General features: G+C 36.0%; 1 protein-coding gene across 10 annotated transcripts in view; it reads left to right on the top strand.

The window, feature by feature from the left end:
- NfI (Nuclear factor I) overlaps positions 1–22,500 on the top strand; it is a 473,509-nt gene that overhangs the window by 219,059 nt on the left and 231,950 nt on the right. For all 10 annotated transcript variants that reach the window (XM_067117590.1, XM_067117572.1, XM_067117579.1 and 7 more), the window contains one exon: positions 7,742–7,827. In XM_067117590.1, the coding sequence (XP_066973691.1) occupies positions 7,756–7,827 (72 nt within the window). In that variant the 5' untranslated portion in view covers positions 7,742–7,755. The remainder of the gene's footprint in view (positions 1–7,741; positions 7,828–22,500) is intronic.

Genomic DNA, 22,500 nt, shown 5'->3' with positions numbered 1-22,500 from the left:
AAAGCCAATTTCAAACTGTACGTTCAAAACAATTCCAAACTGTACGTTCAAAGCCAGTTCCAAACTGTACGTTCAAAACCAATTCCAAACTGCTCCTTCAAAGCCAATTCCAAACTGTACGCTCCAAGCCAATTCCAAACTGTACGTTCAAAACCAATTCCAAACAGTACGTTCAAAATCAACTCCAAACTGTTCGTTCAAAACCAATTCCAAACTTCGTTCAAAACCAATTCCAAACTGTCTTGATATCCTGAAGGAGTTTTAAAAACTGGCAGTATATTAAACACGCCTCATGACGACGGATGCCTTTTTATCCGCCTGAGAAGGGCTCAGAGATTCGATGACCTCGGTAATTGCGACACCAGTTTAGGTATCCTGCTCAGTCAATCAGTTTGTGTCGCGTACATAGTTGTGAGACTGAATTAACAGGTGAACTCGTAACTGTACAGTTGTGATTATTTATTGATTAGGTTATTTTTACCTATCTCTACAATGTCAAAGGCCGTCGACGTGTTGCATGGGATCAGATTTTGGGAAGAAATAGTAACGAATAAGCTGTGACAATTCTGTAACTAAGAAGCAGGTGACTTGACTTTAATGCATAAGCCTGTGTCATCGCTTCAACGAACAAGCCGGTGACGTCACTTGAATAAGTTTGTGACATGGTATTAACGGATAAGCTGGGACATTGCCTCAACAAGCATGTGACATCACTTGGACGAACAGGCCAATGACATCACTTTAACGACACGGCCTTTGACATCACTTGAACAGACAAGCCTCTGACACCACTTCATCGGACAAGTCGAACTTAAAATAATGAAAAGAAGCGTAAGTATAGTAAAAGTATTGGCTATTTAGTGACAGTTTTGTCGGTTGGACGTTAGAAACTTCATCTAAAGAACATCCGTTGAAATAAACATTGAACCTTTGAATATCTGCTTACAAAAATAGTGTTAAAATCTTATATATGGCATTTAGAGAGGAAATTGTGTTAATATATTTTTTGTCTATTTGCTGTTATTCCCTCCTGTTCCCAAATCCCGTATGGGGTTAGTTCCGTCAGTGCACCTTAGCGGTGAACGGTAGGCATTACAAAAGGTTCTTTGCAGCGTCCCTTCGGCCCCTAGCTGCAACCCCTTTCATTCCTTTAACTGTATCTCCATTCATATTCTCTTTCTTCCATCTTGCTGTTCACCCTCTCAAGATTTTCTTCCTGTTACACCTTTCAACCTTTTCTACTCTCAATTTCCCTTTCAGCACTGAATGACCTCATAGGTCCCAGCACTTGGCCTGTGGCCTAAATTCTATATTTAGTTCCTATATTCCATTCCTGTTCTCAAAGTATATAGAACCATGTAACGTTGGTTTCGAAAATGATAGAAAGTTAATAATGCAAAATAAAACTTTGATGTAAGGTATAGAGAAAAACCTAAATATGTCTGATTTATATATATATATATATATATATATATATATATATATATATATATATATATATATATATATATATATATATATATATATATATTCAGCTCTTAACTTATATTGGGAGAGCCCAGCAGTTTTCTTTCCAATATATTGAATGTGGTTTTGGATTAATTTTCATGAAACTGAAGGTTTGTTTTTTTAGCAAGATAAGGAAGGAAAGTACGATACTACCTCTCAATAAATGATTACGTATGGAAAGTAACGTTTGCAATTAAAATCGGCAATAGGAAATAGAGGAAATCATTGTTCATTTGTTGCGTTATGAATGCTTCTGAAATTCATAGTTAGGAATTAGTTATTTATCATTTTATAATGTACAACAACCATTCTTTCACACAGTATTCAGTACAGTGTCGAGTGTGCATCGTTCCCATGTTAAGACTTCGTTTGTCATGCCAGAGCATTTAATTGGTATTTTGAAAATTATTAAATCGACTTGGTTATCAAACTTACGATTAAAACATTATTCGAGGGAACAAGATATTTCTTGATAAGAAAGAAGATTAGTTTCAGCCATCAAAGACAGACATATGGATATGATATTTTTAGTCGCAAAGAAATGAAAACCTTTTTAGGAGAGAAATCATATTGTTAAGTTCACCGTATCTATTTCTGTACTTCTCGATGACAGGGTGTAGTCACACACGAAAGAAGTGCCAGTGCATGTTGAAAGGTACAGCAGGCATTGTTGTCAACTAAGATGTGGTTCCTTTTGCTTCAGTATCCTCGAAAATAAATAGAGCTTTTGTCACCACCTCAAGTGTATTATTTACACAGAGAAGCAACGGGTTTAAGATCTGATTCCGTCGTTCCAACGTTTGCGTTCATTTGTCAGCAGTTCTCTCTCTCTCTCTCTCTCTCTCTCTCTCTCTCTCTCTCTCTCTCTCTCTCTCTCTCTCAAGCATGTGATTGCTTAAGCGGCAATAGCTTATTGAAGGTTAATGCCAGTAGTAATTATCTGATTCTCTCTCTCTCTCTCTCTCTCTCTCTCTCTCTCTCTCTCTCTCTCTCTCTCTCTCTCTCTTGAAAGCATTCGACTGCCACTGCCTAAACAGCAATAGCTTATTGAGGGTTAATGTCAGTAGTAGTAATCTGATTCTCTCTCTCTCTCTCTCTCTCTCTCTCTCTCTCTCTCTCTCTCTCTCTCTCTCTCTCTCTCTCTCTCTTTGTCATGCATTTGACTTCGTTAGTGGCAATAGATAACGGAAAGTTAATGGCAGAGTCAGTTAACTGATTCTCTCTCTCTCTCTCTCTCTCTCTCTTGAAGGCATTCGGCTGCCACTGCCTAAGCAGCAGTAGCTTATTGAAGGTTAATATCAATAGTAGTAATCTGATTCTCTCTCTCTCTCTCTCTCTCTCTCTCTCTCTCTCTCTCTCTCTCTCTCTCTCTCTGTCATGCATTTGACTTCGTTAGTGGCAATAGATAACGGAAAGTTAATGGCAGAGTCAGTTAACTGATTCTCTCTCTCTCTCTCTCTCTCTCTCTCTCTCTCTCTCTCTCTCTTGAAGGCATTCGGCTGCCACTGCCTAAGCAGCAGTAGCTTATTGAAGGTTAATATCAATAGTAGTAATCTGATTCTCTCTCTCTCTCTCTCTCTCTCTCTCTCTCTCTCTCTCTCTCTCTCTCTCTCTCTCATTTGACTTCGTCAGCAGCAATAGGTAACGGAAAGTTAATGGCAGTGTTAGTTAACTGATTCTCTCTCTCTCTCTCTCTCTCTCTCTCTCTCTCTCTCTCTCTCTCTCTCTCTCTCTCTCTCTCTCTCTCCCCAGCATCGGCAGTGCAAGCGGCAGTAGCTAAAGGTTAATGCTACCGGTAACTAACTGATTCTCTCTCTCTCTCTCTCCAAAAGCATTCTCCAAGTAAAGCCTGAGTAACTAACAGAAGTTTTATGCCACGGTCAGTTATCAGATATCTCGTTAAATCCTTTATTTCTGAGCCTGCCCTTATCAGCGTCGTGTCAATTGGGGCAGCCTGTGACCAAACCTGTTTAATGCCTCTAATGAACCAAGAGAAGAGGGTGTTTGTTCTCTCTTCATATTTCTTTATTGCCTCTGCAATGAGAGTATGTTCCTGTCGGTGTGTTTGTTTATTTTCTAGTTTGGCTGCCTCAGAGGACCACCCAAAACAAATATGGAGGGATTGCTGTGGGATTTACCCTGATGGTCGACGGTTAATGGAAACCTGCTCGTTCAGTGCTGTAATTTTTTTAAAATTGTTCTTTGTTTTTTGTGAAATTGTTCTTGATTTTTTAAAAATTGTTCTCGGTTTTTTAAAAATTATTCTTAATTTTTCTGTGGAAGTGTTCTTAATTTGTATTGTGAAATTTTTCTTAATTTTTTTGTGAAATAGTTGTAAATTTATTTTGTGAAATTGATCTTATTCTTTATGTGAAATTATTCTTAATTTTTTTGTGTGAAATTGTTCTTAATTTTTTTGTGAACGTGTTCGTAATTTTTGTGAAAATTTTCTTAATTTTTTTGTGAAATAGTTCTTAATTTTTTGTGTGGAATAGTTCTTAATTTTTTGTGACATTGCTCTTAATTTTTTGTGAAATTGTTCTTAATTTTTTTGTGAAGTAGTTCTTAATTTTTGTGTGGGTTAGTTCTTAACTTTTTTGTGTGAAATAGTTCTTAATTTTTTTGTGTGAAATAGTATTTAATATTTTTGTGTGAAATAGTTCTTATTTTTTTGTGAAATTGTTCTTAATTTTTTTTTTTTAATTGTCCAAAATTTGTTTGTGAAATTTTTCTTAATTTTTTGTGAAATTGTTCTTAATTTTTCCATATTGTCGGACTTATATCAAGCCAAATGTTTTTCTTGGGGTTTTATATAATATTTGAATGGGAAGTTTGCCACAAGCCGAATATCAACCCAGTTGTTTGTGATGTTGATTCGGATTCAAATCCGGTTTTGTAGGAAATTTAACACATTACCTTTGGCTTCCTACATTAATGATTTAGTGTTTTTTGCGATTTTGCATTGGAACAATCGTACATAAGTGTGGATTGTACTAAATCAATTTTACAAGGAAAAATCTCAGCGTAATTCATTCAATTCGATTTTCCCTTTTTTATTGGTCATAATCAAGTTTTGCAACGGTTTATGATACTGTATAGATAAATTAAATAGACTGAATAAATGAGTCAATAGATATATGGATAAATGAATAAATGATTTCTTAGACAAGTAAATACAGTTCCTTACACAAATCCCCCACTCATTTGAATTCTAACCAAGCGGTTAAAAATAACTAAAGCCTCATAAAACAGAATGGTTTTAGCCTCTAGCCGCTTAATGGCTGTGCTTGTGTCACCTGACCACGCTTCGGATATATGCAGGAGAATCTGATAATGATCTCCAATGAATTCGATTCTCCTGTGCATGATCGTTCTATTTGAAGCACTTGATTGCAACAGTGACCTATTGATGCTCGTTGTGCAATTATCCGACGCAGCATCTGAACGCATTCGCGTGCCGGAGGTGCTGTCACAAACAGGTAGTGTTTGTTTATTAATATGTTGGTTTGTGCGTTTAATTTTACTTTTTATTTATCTATGTATTTATTTATTTTGGTTTGGTTTTTATGTTGAATACATTTATCTGTTTGTGAAGTTCATTGTGTTTTATTTTATTTTATTTTTAGTTTGTTTTATTTTTTATGGTCAATAAATTCATCTGTAAATGAAGTCTATTGTCTTCTACCATAATAATAATAATAATAATAATAATAATAATTGATTTTTCTTTTATTTTGTTTGTTTTTTAGTTAGTTTTATTTTTTATGGTCAATAAATTCATCTGTAAATGAAGTCCATTGTCTTCTACTATAATAATAATAATAGTAATAATAATAATAATAATAATAATAATAATAATAATAATAATAATAATAACACCACAGATATGTCTATTTTCATCAAGGTACCCTTCTGCCATCCCGGTCCTGACATATGCTGTAATTAGGATAATGGAGCTGTAAGACATATTTGCATCTGCATGCAATACACAAGATGTCATAGCAAGAGGCTCTTAAATTTGCTATTTTTCATTTCTGTTAACTGGGTAATCTGTATAACATTTTATCTCCAACATCATCACTTATTCCATATCTTTATTCATTTACTACTGCCACTGGGAAAGTGAGTGACAGTGTTAGTCATATGCTGTTGTTATTATTATTATTATTATTATTATTATTATTATTATTATTATTATTATTATTATTATTATTATATATTTATCAATATATGTTAGTTTTCTTAGGAAATATTTCTGTAGGAAAGTAAGTGACAGCATTAGTCATATGATATTATTATTATTATTATTATTATTATTATTATTATTATTATTATTATTATTATTATTATATTTGTTGTTGTACTGTATTCTTGTGTTATTTGCTTCCATCAAGGTAAAAGCTATAGATAAATCAACAAGAAAGTTATTATGTTATCCCTAACCCTCTATTTGTTTCGGGAGGGGACACAGCATCTATTTTGTGAAAATGTGTATTCTTTAAAATGGTCCTTTTTATTGTTTTGCGTGGGGTAGGTAGTCTCCCCACTGAGGAATTTGTCTCCCACTGTGGCCTCCCACCAACTCTACCCCTTTTCCCCTACATATGGTTTTTCCTTTTTTTTTTTTTTTTTTTTTATCGGTCGCTTCTCTCCGACACGGTTGCAGATGTTCGACACGGTCTGCCTTTGTGTGTTTGAAATAATACGGTGAAGTATATAAGTAGTTTTAGTAATTTAAGTACCATGTGACGTCCAGTGTTACTTATTTTCAGTTAAACCTTAGCATGGGGACTTATACCTTACTGTTGGGACTTTTACTTAGTAAAATACTGACTTATCTTATAACTACGTTGATTTCAGTCAATTTGACGAGGACTTTTTTTTTTTTTTTTTGTAAGAAAAACCGCTGCCTACCTACAACAACACACTAGCATGAGCAAAGTTTGGCCAACATTTTTTTTTTTTTTTTACTGCAGAAATGGCAGCATTTCCTGTTCTAGTCTCGAGCATGCATAATAGAATAACTGTTGTAATATCCATGAATGGGACATCGAGCCTTAGTGAGAAAGGAATTGGTGGTTGATTGATCGATTGATTGAATGCGAAATTTCTGGCGTAACAGGTTCCAAAGTCACTGACCTTGAGAAATGAGAACCAACATTTATTATCATTTTGCAGACAAAATTAGCTAAGAGAATATGGCCTCTCTCTCTCTCTCTCTCTCTCTCTCTCTCTCTCTCTCTCTCTCTCTCTCTCTCTCTCTCTCTCTCTCTCACTGTACGTTATCACCAAGTGCCCCTGGTATTATATCGGTAGATTGAAAAATGCACATTGGAGAAAGAAAAAGAACTATTTTTGAACTAAAAAAATCAGGTTTTTTTTTTTCTTCTCCAGTTCATATTATCAACCCATAGAAAAACTAACATTAATGAAAAAAGGACGAAAGATTTAAGCCTTAGTAGAGACGAATTTACTAACAGTGTCATCTTGCCTCCTTTTATCCTCTTCCCGCAGAAAAAATAACGAAAGAAAGAATAAAGTAATTTTTTGAGCGCAGAAAAATAAACTAATCGGAAGCCTTGTTGTGTTCGCTCCACGCAACAGTCGATTTTAAGAAGATATCAAAACAATTAAGCTTTTATGAAGGCGAATTTACTGACAGAGTGCAATTATGTCATCAGGAAAACAAAGTAATTCAAACCTTCACATAACAGATTCATCATATCTTCTTTTGCTTTTTTCTTCTGAAACGAACAACAGTAATAAGTAATTCAACCATTCACTAGCAGGTTCATCATCGAGTGCCATCATGTCTTCTTTTATTTTTAGTTTCCTGTAAAAGAAAACCATTGAAATGGTTATTTGTCTGTCCGTCCGCGCTTTTTCTGTCCGTCCTCAGATCTTAAAAACCACAGAGGCTAGAGGGCTGCAAATTGGTATGTTGATCATCTACCCTCCAATCATCAAACATACCAAATTGCAGCCCTCTAGCCTCAGTAGTTTTTATTTTATTTAAGGTTAAAGTTAGCCATGATCGTGCGTCTGGTAACGCTATAGGACAGGCCACGACCAGGCCGTGCTGAAAGTTTAATGGGCCGCGGCTCATACAGCATTATACGCTGTACATAAAACTCGCTTACACCGAAGAAACTTCGGCGCATTTTTTACCTGTTTCCTCATGAAACGAACAACAGTAAGATGGCAGTAAATGATCTTCTTTCCCCTTCTTCAGGTACCTAGCGAGCTATGAGAGGACACGACTCCACCACGGCGTCGGTGGAGGAGGTACTCAGTGACGGACTCACCTCGATGAATATGGTGAGTATCGGGGGCCTGAGTTCATCGAATTCTTTGGGAGTATCTTAAGTTATAAGATTCTTCATCCCTCGAAGGGAAACATTTTTTCTATTTGGTTATTGTATGGAAAAGATGTGTGTGTAATGTTAATAAAGATTATGATCGTTTCCACTTGAGTTAGTAAGAAATAAAAATGTTGACTAGTTTTGTTTTTATAGATGTTTGAGAAGTAATGCGCGTTGATACTTTGATTTCCGTACATTATCACAGTAGAAGATTAGTACAGTATGTCCCAAGAAGGTCATCTATATACATGAACTGGTTTTAATTTGCTTTTGGTATTTTGTGAGATTATTCTGTATTTTGCGACCTCCGGTAGTCAGCTCATGAATCGGTTATCAGGAAGTGTTAAATTTTCGTGTGTGTGTATATGTATATATATATATATATATGTGTGTGTGTGTGTGTGTGTGTGTGTGTGTGTGTGTGTACATGCATGCATACATACATAATTTATATGTATTCATGTTTGGCACTTGTGGCATCTGTTATATAAAGTTACATCACATGTATCAATAAACTAAATGAAGAATTATGCATTCATTTTATGCACCCGTTGCAGTGGTTTGCAGCGCCAATACTGAACCGTTGATGGTTAGAGTAGTTGAATAAGTGATTTATTGAATGTGAGGGTTGATTTATTTGTGAGTTGTTAGATTTGAGAGGTGCTAAGTGTTGAGATTTCTTGAATCTGCAGTAATCTCATTGTTATGTTGATCGGCATGAAAGTTGACGAGTAAGGTAATAGAGTATCAGCGTTGAATGCAGGAGTTATTGCTAGTGAGTATTGATGGGATGGTAGTTATCGAATAAGTTAACCGTAAACATATGAATTGATTGAGAGAATTGTTGAAACTGAATATGAGAATTGTTGAAATTGAATACGAGAATTGTTGAACATAACTGCTACTGAATAATAATAGTTGCTGTGTACGTTACCAGTAGAATATCAGTAGATATGAAAGTTGGCGAATAACGACGCTATTGATAAAATAGATATTGAATTCGCGTGTAGTAAAATAAGAGATTTGCGAATATGGAAGAAGTTGTTGGGTATCAGAGGTGTTGAATACGAGACCCGAGTCGCATCTTCTCCTAAAAACGAAACGCAATAAAGAATGAAATATAGGTGTCAGAATATACCGAGTTTATATTATGACAGTTGTTGCCAGCACTCGCATCCGAGAGCGTTAATGAGCCAAGTGCTTCCCAAAGGAAGACTTTTTGACTTATTATTATTATTATTATTATTATTATTATTATTATTATTATTATTATTATTATTATTATTATTTGGAAGAAAGTTATATGTGGACATATTGAGACGTTATGTACGCTTGCTATCGTTGATATACTAAATATATTCCAAAGTGCACACTTTGGGGGTCATCTATACATTTATTGCAGAGAGAGAGAGAGAGAGAGAGAGAGAGAGAGAGAGAGAGAATTCCAGTTAGTAGGTACGCACATGCAGCATACGTACCGTAGTATTCAAGTACCAAAACTAACGTTATGACGAGTAGTGTTTCAAGAGCCTTTTCATATTAAGGGACAAATAAAAGACTCCCCTATATAACATCGTCGGTGGGTCAGTTTTCTTATAAAAGTGATTCAGTCAAACCTGTTATTCTGTTTAATAACTTTTTCAAGTAAAAGTGTAGCATCCATATAATGTTTACCGTATTGCTCGGATTTAATGAATATTGCAGACATTTCTGAATTTTTTGAAGTATTGCAAATATTTCAAATCACTTCTGGAAGACTTGTTTTATTAAGCTATACATATACGTATGAACTTGCATCTCATTACAGGCATTCTCAGTATGCAAGTGTGTTTTTGATTATGTACTTAAAGCATTGCTTGTATCCGGAACCGGACGTGAATATGCACACACATAAATACTCGTGTACTAGAGCTTCATGGTGCTCGGTTCCCCAATTCGATTCCGGAAAAGTCCACATGACTTCAGGACGTTTCTTGAACCTCATTGGTCCTCTGTTAACGTAAATAGTGTATTGAGTGATCGGTAGTTAATCGCCTACAGTAATTCGTATTGTGGTATTTGTGTATATATATATATATATATATATAATATATAATATATATATATATATATATATATATATATATATATATATATATATATATATATATAAATTTATATTTTATATATACATGTATATATATATATATCTTATATATACATAATATATATGTGTATGTATATATATATATATATATATATATATATATATATATATATATATATATATATATATATATATATATTTATATATAAATGGTGGCTCCACCTTCAAGTCTTAAACCATATATAACTGTGCGTGTTCGTTCCTTCGTCTTCTCGTATCGTTCCCCCACCAGCTCAATGGCGATGCAACTGTGATTCCGTTTCTTCGCGTAGACTTGATGCCATTCCTTCCGCACACGCACCGTCTTCGCTATCACGCCCACCCTCCACCTCCCGCGTCTCCAACCAGGAGGAAAACGCGGGCCGGTTATTGTTAAGATGGCATTACCTCTTAGGTACTTTTAACCCTCCCCCCCTCTTCCCCCTACCCCCACCCACCCACCAACATATCCCCTCAGGTTTCCTCTCCACTCTCTTGTCTTTTCCTCATCCCCTTCGGTGTCCTCCTCTCTCTCTCCCCTCTTTCATCCTTCGGTGTCCTTCACATCTCCAGTGAGTGGTTTTTTTTTTTTTTTGTATTGTCCTCATTCCTAAATTCGTCCATGCTCCTCTTCTTCCTCCTCCTCGTCCTCTCCTCCTGCACGCATGTATCATCCCTTTTCCATATTCGTCTGTTCACCTCCTCCTTCATTTTCCCCCTCTATACCCCCTGTGGATACAAGGCACGAATGTGTGTGTGTATATGTATATATATATATATATATATATATATATATATATATATATATATATATATATATATATATATATATATATATACTGTAATATATATATATTATATATATAATATATGTATGATATATATATAATATATATACAGTATATATATATATGTGTGTGTGTATTTTTTATATATATAATGTTCAACACATACCCGGCGAGCTTCACCGTTCAGTGTTGGGAGGAGTTCTCCGCCAACCAACTCCCGTCAAACATTTCCCGACCAGACCAAACGGAGAACATTAAGGTCGACCAAAAAAATGAAAATGCTTTATGGCAGGATGTCATCTTTTATTTCTCGTCCTTTTTTTATTTTTTTTTTTATTTTTTTTATTTTTTTTTTTTTTTTTGAACATGTGGAGTTAGAGGTTGTAAGTTATTTTTTAAATCTGGTATTTCTAATTTTTTTTTAGTTGATGGGATTTCGTGGGATTGACGTGTTTGTTTTTTTTTTAATGTCTGTGTAATTTTGTTTGAATAATTTTAGGTATATTTTCGTCCAGATATTACGGGCTACCGGTAGGCACGAGTTCGTGTTTCCTTAGAGTATTTTTGTATCAGTTATTGATGAACACGATCAGATAATGCGAATTTTTATCAATTTTATCGGTGTGTCAGCTGTGATATAAATATTATTATGGTGATGTTAATAAAATAATTCTCACGAATACTTCTTTCTATGTCAGTGTCCTTCAGAAAAAAAAATATATTCTTTCACCAATATGTATTTTATATTTTGACGTTTTTCGGTCGCAGTGTGCCTGGCGGGTGATTTCAGAGTCAGTAATCATTTTTTAAATATAAACAGTAAATCCTTTGCGTCCTGATAACTGCTGTGAAATGTAAGCGAACATGACAGCTTGTCAGAAGGTGTTACCTTGGCACAAGTCTTTCACTGGTCGTAAAATCACTGAAGCGTTTGCAGTACCTTGGTCTCTTCTACCCTCTGCCCCAATAATGGAATAGATTTAGAACACAAGGTAATGAAGTTTCGAGTTCCCTGTAACTAGATGTGTTTGTATATGTGTGTGTGTGTTAATTCAGATGTATTTATATTTTAATAAATTTTCCCTGTGTTTGTGTATGCGTGTTAATTCAAATGTATTTATATTTTTTCATTTTTTCTCAACGTCGCATATGGGCTTTTAATTATGCAAGTTTGCCTTGTCTTTTAAGCCTGTTTGCTAAGAAATTTGTTTCTAGTATTGGTAATAATTATTTTCATAAAATTAATAGTAATTATAATAATACTTATGTGTTTATTTGAATATACAGTTCTCTTTTTTCTTTTCTATTGAGCGTTTTATGCTGTTTAAGAGCCTTTATATTGTTGACTTATAAATTTCTCGTAAGTGAAGTAATTCAGAAACCCGCTTGGTAACTCGCCCTTTTGCATGTATATTTATTCAAGAAACTGGAGCCTTTTATATCTCCTTTCATTGATGTGCTTTTATTTTTACGTTGAAGTGGATTCGTCATACAACTCAAGGTCTCGGTAGATAATCTGACTTCTTATTTGTCATATTGAAAGCCATCAGTCCTACATTATTAATTTTACATGTTCACGTTATTTATTTATTTATTTATTTATTTATTTATTTATTTATTTATTTATTTACCTGTATTGCATCGTGTTCGAGTTATTTAGAATTTTTTTTTCATTCAGAATATAGTTGAAATAATCCGAAATTATAATGACCAATTAAAAAAAAATATTTTGCCTATACGTCTTGCCGAAGACACCATTTTTTCGGTTAATTTGCTTTAGCCTAACTTCACAGCAAGAGCTGCTCAAGGAACAAGACTCCGTACTGGCACATAGCCATTTAACAAAAAAAAAAAAAAAAGTTTCAAATCTATCTGCAGTAACTTGTAATGTGGTAAAGGAAGGCTACAAATGTAGACCCGTAAATACAGTATTTCTGTTTAACATTATTCATAATAATTCAATTTTGAATCACTTAAGAAATAATCACGCAAGCAATGAGAGAGAGAGAGAGAGAGAGAGAGAGAGAGAGAGAGAGAAACTAAGCCTGGTTGGTCGTAGGTAGGTGGTGGCTGAGTATTTATATCGCGTGGGGCGAGCTGTGACGTCATCGCCACGTGCTACGTACTTGAAGAGTTGTCGGTGCTCTTCGGGAGAACTTTTTAAATAATTTTTTTTTGGGGTTGTTAAGTCAGTATTTAAGATAGTGCTCACTTGACCTGGATAAGTTATCTATCTTTACGAGCGTCTTACTTAATATGTAAAGTTAAAAGTGGAAAGTTAATCACTGATTTTCAGTTTAAATTAAGTTTAAGTTGAAGGTAACTGGCTCCCAAGCTGAGTTTTTCCTCTCTCTCTCTCTCTCTCTCTCTCTCTCTCTCTCTCTCTCTCTCTCTCTCTCTCTCTACGTTTTATCATATGAGGATTTTGGAGGGGAATAAGAGGGGAGGACTACACTCTTCACCACTAATTTTGAATAGGACCACAACATGCACGCACGTCTGCGCCCTCTCTCTCTCTCTCTCTCTCTCTCTCAGGATATAAATATATACGGATTTTCTATGGTTTTTAAACTTTTCCGGAAAGTTACCTGGGTTAAGGAACTCTGATTAACTTACTTTTTTAACTTTAAACTGTCCGTAGGAGTGTGTATAAAAAAAAAAAAAAACGCCCACTCCCACAGCCATTATTTAACTCGGGAATTGTGGGATGAACTCCTTGTACAGAAAACTTCCACAACAGGGACCACTTCATACATGTACATAAAAGGTTCATGAGAAGCGCATCTCTCTCTCTCTCTCTCTCTCTCTCTCTCTCTCTCTCTCTCTCTCTCTCTCTCTCTCTCTCTCGCCATACACAGTTTGCTCTTCGTCTCTGTCTTGCACACACTTTTGCTCCTCCAGGGTATTAGTGACCTTCCGTTTAAGTACCTCTCTCAATTTTATACTCAGTACTTTCAAGGTGTTCCTCTCCTCCTCCTCCCCCTCCTTGCTACACCTCTGAATTATATATTTATTATATCCTTTGGTCATCACCTATTATTTCCACATGTCCAGACCATTTCAGAGCACTATTCCATCCTTACACATACGCTAACCAGTTTACCACTTCTGCCTGTCCACGTTTATCTCCCCGTAAATAATGGTTCTCATTCACTGTTTCAATTTTTTTCCATTATCATTAAAACATCCACATTTCACTTCCATTAAAGAGTAGGAATAAAAAAAACTTTAGGCCAAAGACCAAGCGCTCGGACCTATGAGGTCATTCAGCGCTGAAAGGGATATTGAGAGTAAAGGTTTTAAAGGTATAACAGGGGAAAACCTCGCAGTTGCACTATGAAGCAATATTATTGTTAGGAGAGTGTGGAAAGGGAAGATGGAAGAAAGAGGATATGAACGGAGGTACAGTAGAAGGGGTTGCAGCTAGGGGCCAAAGGGATGCTACTAAGAACCTTCAGTAATTCCTACAGTGCACCGCCTGAGGTGCACTGACGACACTACCCCTCCTACAGGGCTTCCGTTAAGGAACCTCGGTGCTTCAGACCCTTCCATAGGTATTGTAATTCCCTTCCCTGCTACCTTCTTTGCTTCACTCCTATACAGTGACTCATCTCTTTCGTCACCCAACTGTCATCTGTTATATTTACTCGCAGATGCCTAAACAAATCAACCGCTTCAATCCTTGGATTATTACGCTCGTTCTATAATTTCTTTTTTTATTCCCCCTCACACTCAGCCACGTGACTTTTTATATTTTTTTTTGTCTTGTTTAAACGCACTGGAATTGATGCCCATCGTTGCTTTGGTGCTAGTTTAGAGCATTAAATTAGTCATTAGGTGAGGTTGAAATTGTATGGTATCTATACCTCTCATGGAAGACCATCTCTCTATTTTGGCCTTATTTGAACCTCTCTCTCTCTCTCTCTCTCTCTCTCTCTCTCTCTCTCTCTCTCTCTCTCTCTCTCTCTCTCTCATATCTTCTGTTTATATTAAACGCCGTGCTTTATGGCTTCAACGGCCGTCGTTGTTTTGTCGACAGTTTATATGTTATCGAGTAAGTTAGTAAGTCCTCCTAAATGAAAAACCAGCCAGTTGTCATAGTTAAATTTCTCACTGTTCATTTATTTATTTATATCCTTGCGCGATTCTCTAATTTTTTCCAAATATAGGTTCGTGTTCTTGGGAAGCTTGTTTAGAAAATTAATAATAATAATAATAATAATAATAATAATAATAATAATAGCCAAAAGGGATTTGAATATTATTGTGTGTTCGTAGGAATGCTTGACTGAAGTAGTGAAGAATAAAAAACCATTCCGAAGATTAAGATTTTTTGCTATTTATTGTTTAAATCTTCACGTGGAATTATAACTTTGTGTCTGAATTGACATTATGCATTGATATAGTTATGCAACATCTAGGTAAGGTTGAAATTGTTTGGTATCTCGTGGAAGAACATTATATATTTTGGCCTCATTTGAATCTCTCTCTCTCTCTCTCTCTCTCTCTCTCTCTCTCTCTCTCTCTCTCTCTCTCTCTCTCTCTCTCATATCTTCTGTTTATATTAAACGCATTGCTCTACTTGCGAACCCACTTAGTTATCCCCTTTCCATGAATCTTTATAAATTGTAAAAATCGAAGCATTGTAATGAACTCATCTTCTGAATGAAGAGCAAGGGAAGGTAAACCTTAGATATAAAACCCATGAATTGGTGACCATTGACCATTAACAGCACGTCGAGGATGGAGCAAAGGAAAGCCCCCGCAGAGTAGGGCGAAAAATATTTAGAATTTATAAACAAACACTAAGGGGAATTATTCCGTTTAATGGAGGTCTCTCTATAGAGAGCAGTAACTTACGGTGTTTGAAAATGTTTAGAGTTATGTTTGCGTACAGCAGAAGTAATTGTCAGTGTAGAGTGTATAAATTTCTCTCTCTCTCTCTCTCTCTCTCTCTCTCTCTCTCTCTCTCTCTCTCTCTCTCCGTTTTATTGGTTTTGAATTGAATCACGAGAGAAAAGGATGTTAGGGGAGAGAAGTGAAGAGACGGGGTATAAGAGGTTGGCGAGAGAGAGAGAGAGAGAGAGAGAGAGAGAGAGAGAGAGAGAGAGAGAGAGAGAGACTCTTCTCCCCCTTCCTCTGTAAACGGAGGCATTCTGATGTCCCCTTTTTTTCCCCTCGATGGGGAAATTTCCTCCCCTTTTGTTTTCTAAGTACACACAATACCTCCTCAATAAGGAAACCCATTTAGGTATTTTTTTCCCCTCATAGAACCCTTTCGGGCAAACCTTAAATACGGCTGAATTAATGGCAAGCTCTTTCTGAGTCTGGAGATGATACGGCTTTTGCCATTTGGCCTCTCTCTCTCTCTCTCTCTCTCTCTCTCTCTCTCTCTCTCTCTCTCTCTCTCTCTCTCTCTCTCTCTCTCTCTCTCTGTACCGAGTAATAGCTCATTACTCTTTTCTCTCTCTCTCTCTCTCATATAATATACAGAGTATATATATATATATATATATATATATATATATATATATATATATATATATATATATATATATATAAATAAAGCGTATAATTTTATATATATAATATATATGTGCGTACTTGATGTAATTTTCATAATAATAATAATAATAATATTATTATTATTATTTTGCGTAAGAAAATAATAACTTCAGTATGTCGTATGTTTAGTTGTTCAGGAAGTGACTGTGTCAACTCTGGTATTATTTATTCAGCATATTTGTCTTCTTCTGTAGTGGATTACTACTCACTCTATGGGTCAACCCGCTATGTGCTGAAGAATGGAATATTTATCCACCTGTTTGTTTATCTTCGTTGATATTCTACATAGATCTGTCGTAGCTAACTACGTTAACCTTTGTAGAGAAAGTTGATTATTCCATGACAAATATGGGCGCTATCTCCTCCGTCTTTTAATGTGGCAGGGGCAGACTCCGACTTCCATTCTTGTGTGTGTGTGTGTGTGTGTGTGTGTGTGTGTGTGTGTGTGTGTGTGTGAGCGCGGGTGGTTTTACACCTGTGTATGTGTGTATGTGCCTCGCTGCTAACGGTGTTGTCATGACTATAATGACTATAGATGAAGATATCCTCTATATATACAGTATATATACATATATATACAGTATATATGTATATATATATTAAATTTGTATATTATATATGTGTATGTATGTATTTATATTACAGATATTTTTAAAAATCGAATTCACTCTACCTTGGGAATAACTTACAAACAAGGGGGAATTATAACTGATAAATGCATTTGGTCCGGATGATTTAAATTTGTATATTAAATATATGTCTGTATATGTATTTATATTACAAAAATATTTTTTTAAATCGAATTCACTCTACCTTGGGAATAACTTACGAACAAGGGTCAATTATAACTGATAAATGCATTTGGCCCGGATGGGAATCTAAACTGGGCCGAAGGTGTAGATACAACGGCATACAATCGACTTTGACCAATCTGCTTTAATGTGTGTGTTAATGATCACCATACCTAAACGTATTCCAGTGCGTACTACGCATTTATTTCGTCAGTCTCACTGCGTTTCCTTGGGAGAAAAGACGCGTAAACAAGCAAAAGAGTAGATGCGTTTCTGCTACTGGCAAAGGTGTGGTCCTTACCAGCAGGTGTGATAAAACTTTTTTTATTATTACTTAAGAGCAACTCTCTTAGGTTCCGTGGATAATTTACTCAATTACTCTGCTAGTACACGTTAACTATTAAGTTTATTAGTGTCTGTGAAAGTATTTTTAAAAGTTATTAACTGCAAGTTACTTATTTTTATTGGTTATTTGATAGGAGATCGTGATAGCTCCTTGCGGTGGGTATCCATATGTTGAATCGCTTCTGGGTGTAGAAAAATGACCTCAGGTACTGACCTTTCTGCAATGGTACTGGTACGATTTTTTTTTCTAATGGAAGTGTTTCACCAAAGCTTTGTACAATTGCACTGTTGTGTTTTTTTTTTTTAACTTCCTTTTACCGCTTGTTCTCTGATATGCATTCTTGATTCCGCTCTTTTCCCTTTTCTCTCCCTTTCTTTATTTATGTCTACGTACTCTTGTATCGTCGCTTTCATAATTTTTTCTTTTATTCCTCCTCCTCCTCGTTCGTATAATTCGTGTCCATTTACTTTTTTTTTTCTTTCGAACTGCGTAACCACATCCTCCCTTGTTTGTAAGTTTGACTTGGCACAATTAAACGAGTCTTAAATGTCTTCTTTGAAGAGCCCTTTTTATAATGCGGTGGAACTGGGTGTGTTTAATTCGACATTAGTAATAAACGCAGCGTTGCAACTTCCAGTGTTACCCAACAGAAGCCTCCGGGCATCATTACTCAAGCCACCTGGCACTGGAGGAGAGAGGAACCGGTGCTACTGATGCTGCTTCTGCTTCTTCTTCCTCTCCCGCTCCTGCTCCTGTTGCTGAAGAAGAAGAAGGTGATGATGATGATGATATTGATATTGTTGTAATGGTTGTGATATCGCGGTAGTTGCTATTGCTCATATGTTCGAAGTTCGTCTTGTTTACTTTTGTGGTGATGGTGCTGCCATCTATCGTGTTTTCTCGTTACCGAACCCTTTACCGAAGGTGCTTTTAAAACCTCGCTCACCTGGACTAGTTCTCTGTAAGCTCTCTGGTGCTTCTGCAAGTGGCTCGACCGGGCTGAGAGAGAGAGAGAGAGAGAGAGAGAGAGAGAGAGAGAGAGAGGGGAGTCAGGATTTGGGGCCCCTTGAGGTAATGGGGGTTAGGTAGTGAGGTTACCTGTGAGTTTGTCAGGAGTGATTGTCCCACCTGCCGCTGGTCTCAGTGTTCAAGACACGTGGTTTGGCCGTTCGATGCCCCCCCCGAGGTTTGATCAGGTTCATCCTTAGCTGATTGACATGGAGAAGAATGACGCTGGAGTCTTTGAAGCACGACTTTTATCTGTAACTTTTGTTTGGAGACTTCGGCTGCTTTCTCTAGTGTCTTTTGCTTGGGTTAACAGAAGAACGACTGTTCATCATTTGCCAAGCCTCAATTTTGTAAGGTCTTTAATAGAACGACCTGAGCGTAGTTTCTTATTACCTAACACGTCCCACATCTGTTAATTGCAGTATATTTTCAACTCTACGGAAGAATGCTGTCCCCTAAGTGGTCTGATGGAAAAACGATCAGTGCACGTGTTTGGAAGAATGACTCGTAACTGAAGGATGATTACCCTTCTGTTGGCTTTTATTTGTATTGATAGCATTCTTTTTGTTTGGTCAGTGTATAGATAAACGATCTTTTCAACCCAGGTGGTATAGCTTTCATAATCAACTCGGTGATCTTTAAAGATAGTCATCAGTGTTTTGTTTGAAATCGTTTCCTTGACAGTCAGAGAGCATTGCTGCGGTCCTCAGAGGAAATAGTCGTGATGATTGTATAGAATTTCCACTATGTCTAGAGGTAATCTCCGGTATGTATAGACATTTCCTTGACGAATTTTCATAATCTTTTTTAAAGTTCGTTCCCGTGATGTGAGAAGATCAGTATCCTCAGTGTTTAGAGATGACCATCATGATGTTAGGCCATCATGTCTTGGATGTTTCTGTATGACTTTTATGATTATTTATAATCATCTTATGTTTGGAGATCATCACTAGAATTCCTGGAAGATATGTCCACAACACCTTATATTTGGAGATAATCTCTCGAATTCTTGGACGATATCTCCATAACATCTTATATTTGGAGATCATCACTAGAATTCTTGAACGATATCTCCACAACATCTTATATTTGGAGATAATCTCTCGAATTCTTGGACGATATCTCCATAACATCTAATATTTGGAGATAATCTCTCGAATTCTTGGACGATATCTCCATAACATCTAATATTTGGAGATCATCTCTCGAATTCTTGGACGATATCTCCATAACATCTAATATTTGGAGATAATCTCTCGAATTCTTGGACGATATCTCCATAACATCTAATATTTGGAGATAATCTCAGATTCTTGGACGATATCTCCGCAACATCTAATATTTGGAGATAATCTCTCGAATTCTTGGACGATATCTCCATAACATCTAATATTTGGAGATAATCTCTCGAATTCTTGGACGATATCTCCATAACATCTAATATTTGGAGATCATCTCTCGAATTCCTGGACGACATCTCCACAACGTTTGGAGACCACCACGAAGAATCTCGTAGACCTTCACACAGTGATGTTTGGAGATAATCTTCTGAATGTCTAGAGAGCATCTGCGTGACGGTTAGAGATCATCGCTCAGACGAGTTACTCATAGCAATCACTCTTTGAGCTGTTGGTCCGCTGTGACTCGTATAACGCAGTGCGAGTTATCAGTGGACTAATCGCCAGGGGGCGTGCTTACTAGAGAACAGGTTTCAAATCCAGTTATCATCATCATCATCAGCAGCAGCAGCATCATTCCCTTCAACGGTTAATGAGTACGAAAGCAAAGGAGAGAGAGAGAGAGAGAGAGAGAAAAGCATGACGAAGATAAATGGAGAGAAGTTAAGGAGAGAGATACAGAGAAAAGAATTAAAATGAAGAAAAGATAGTCTAAAATGAAGAAAAGAGAGAGAGAGAGAGAGAGAGAGAGAGAGAGAGACATGACGAAGATAAATGGAGATAAATTAAGGAGAGAGATACAGAGAAAAGAATGAAAATGAAGAAGAGATCGTTTAGAAAAGGAGAAGTAAGAGAGAGAGAGAGAGGCATGACGAAGATAAATGGAGAGATTAAGTTAGAGAGTAAGTGAGATAAGGATTAAGATGAAGAAAAGACAGTCTAGAGAGAGAGAGAGAGAGAGAGAAGCATGGCGAAGATAAATTGAGAAGGATTAAGGAAAGTGGGAGAGAGAAAAGAATCAAGATGAAGAAAAGATATTCTAGAAGAGTAGAAATAAAAGAGAGAGAGAGAGAGAGGCATGACGAAGATAAATGGAGAGAGATTAAGGAGAGAGTAAGTGAGATAAGGATTAAGATGAAGAAAAAATAGTCAAGAAAAGGAGAGAGAGAGAGAGAGAGAGAGAAAGCATGACGAAGATGAATGAAAGAAATTAAGAAATGTAAGTGAAAAAGAATCAAGAGGAAGAGAAGACAGTCTAGAAAATGAGAAGAGAGAGAGAGAGAGAGAGAGAGAGAGAGAGAGAGAGACGTTAATGAGGTTACGCGGGCATTGCTGTTATTGGAGTGTAGAGTAATTATCTTTCACAGTACATTTTATGGCGATAGTAAAAGGGTGCTGAGATCACGAGACCCGTCAGCAGGAATAACCTATTGAAGAGCGCTTTGGCTGGTCTTATACTTTGGGTTCCTGCGTCACTTACTGGAGGAGTTAATGAAGCAGTTTATTATTGTTGTTATTATATATATATATATATATATATATATATATATATATATATATATATATATATATATATATATATATATATGTATATATATATATACACATATATAAATTTATGACTCGCATCAGGATCGGACCCAGGTCTTTCAATTTGAAGGCAGGTGGGCAGCGCCCTTGCCTTTCAGTTGAAAGACCTGGTTCGATCCTGATAATGAAGTCGAAAAAATATTTCTGTTCCACACGTGATTGTGTGTTGATTATTTATATATATATATATATATATATATATATATATATATATATATATATATATATATATATATATATATGTATATATATATATATTATATATAATATATATATATATATATATATATATATATATATATATATATATATTATTAAGTGAAAATGCAAAGTGAAGAAAATACACAATTAAAGGTAAATCAAGAAACTGATAAGGGGCGATTTTGGCAGATTTATAAATGGAATATCTTCCGTTATTTGTCTTTCCCGTTGCTCGCACTTTTCCGCTTTCCAACAACGGGTAACAATGTGTCTTCTCGAGTTGTTTTTGTTGAGGTTTGTTGAACTGTCTTACCACCTTCGAGGCAAAACACGGAACTGCAGTTGTCAGGCGGGTCAGAATGTCACTTGCCGAATCTACGCCACTGGCATTTCAAGACTTGAGGTTGTAAATACTTGGGATTTCTTCCAAAAACGGAGGGAATGTAATTCCATATAACCTTTCGGGTCTTCATGCCAGATGGGTTGCGCAACGAACGTAACTCCTCCTAGCTAAGGGATTTCCACTTCCCATGAAAACATATTGAAGGGTATTAAATTTTTTCAATTTCTTCTTTCTGTCAGACAGGTTAAAAACAAGTGGAATGAATTGTACAGTCACATTTGAAAGATATTAAAAATATATTCTTACAGGTTTCCCTTTTCGATTCAGCTTAATCTGATATTTTTTGTTTTGTTAAAAGCTTTCGAGAAATTGAGTAACCTGTATACTTGAAAATAAGAATTTACTGCACAAGGTGGAAAAACCTCAAATCACGTGAATTATTTGTGCACGTCACGCAAAAAAAAAAAAAAAAATTAGTTCTCTCGGCAAATCCTTTGACATCTATGCTGAATAAATTGTTTTGACAGCTGATCAGTAAGAATGCAATGAAGATGAAGAAAAGTTGAGACCGTAGTATTATCAATGCATGAGAGGCGCACCGTTCCTCTCCAGTCTCAATTCTTCTTCTGAGGTGTCAAAGTACTCAGCCTAGCCCCGCCCGGCTATAGAACGTCTTTGCTATTTGATGTAGAAA

The sequence above is a fragment of the Macrobrachium rosenbergii genome, chromosome 15 (genome assembly GCF_040412425.1).
Source record: "Macrobrachium rosenbergii isolate ZJJX-2024 chromosome 15, ASM4041242v1, whole genome shotgun sequence".
NCBI lineage: Eukaryota > Metazoa > Arthropoda > Malacostraca > Decapoda > Palaemonidae > Macrobrachium > Macrobrachium rosenbergii.
Note: the sequence above shows the minus strand (reverse complement) of the source record. Positions and strands in the feature narration are given on the sequence as shown.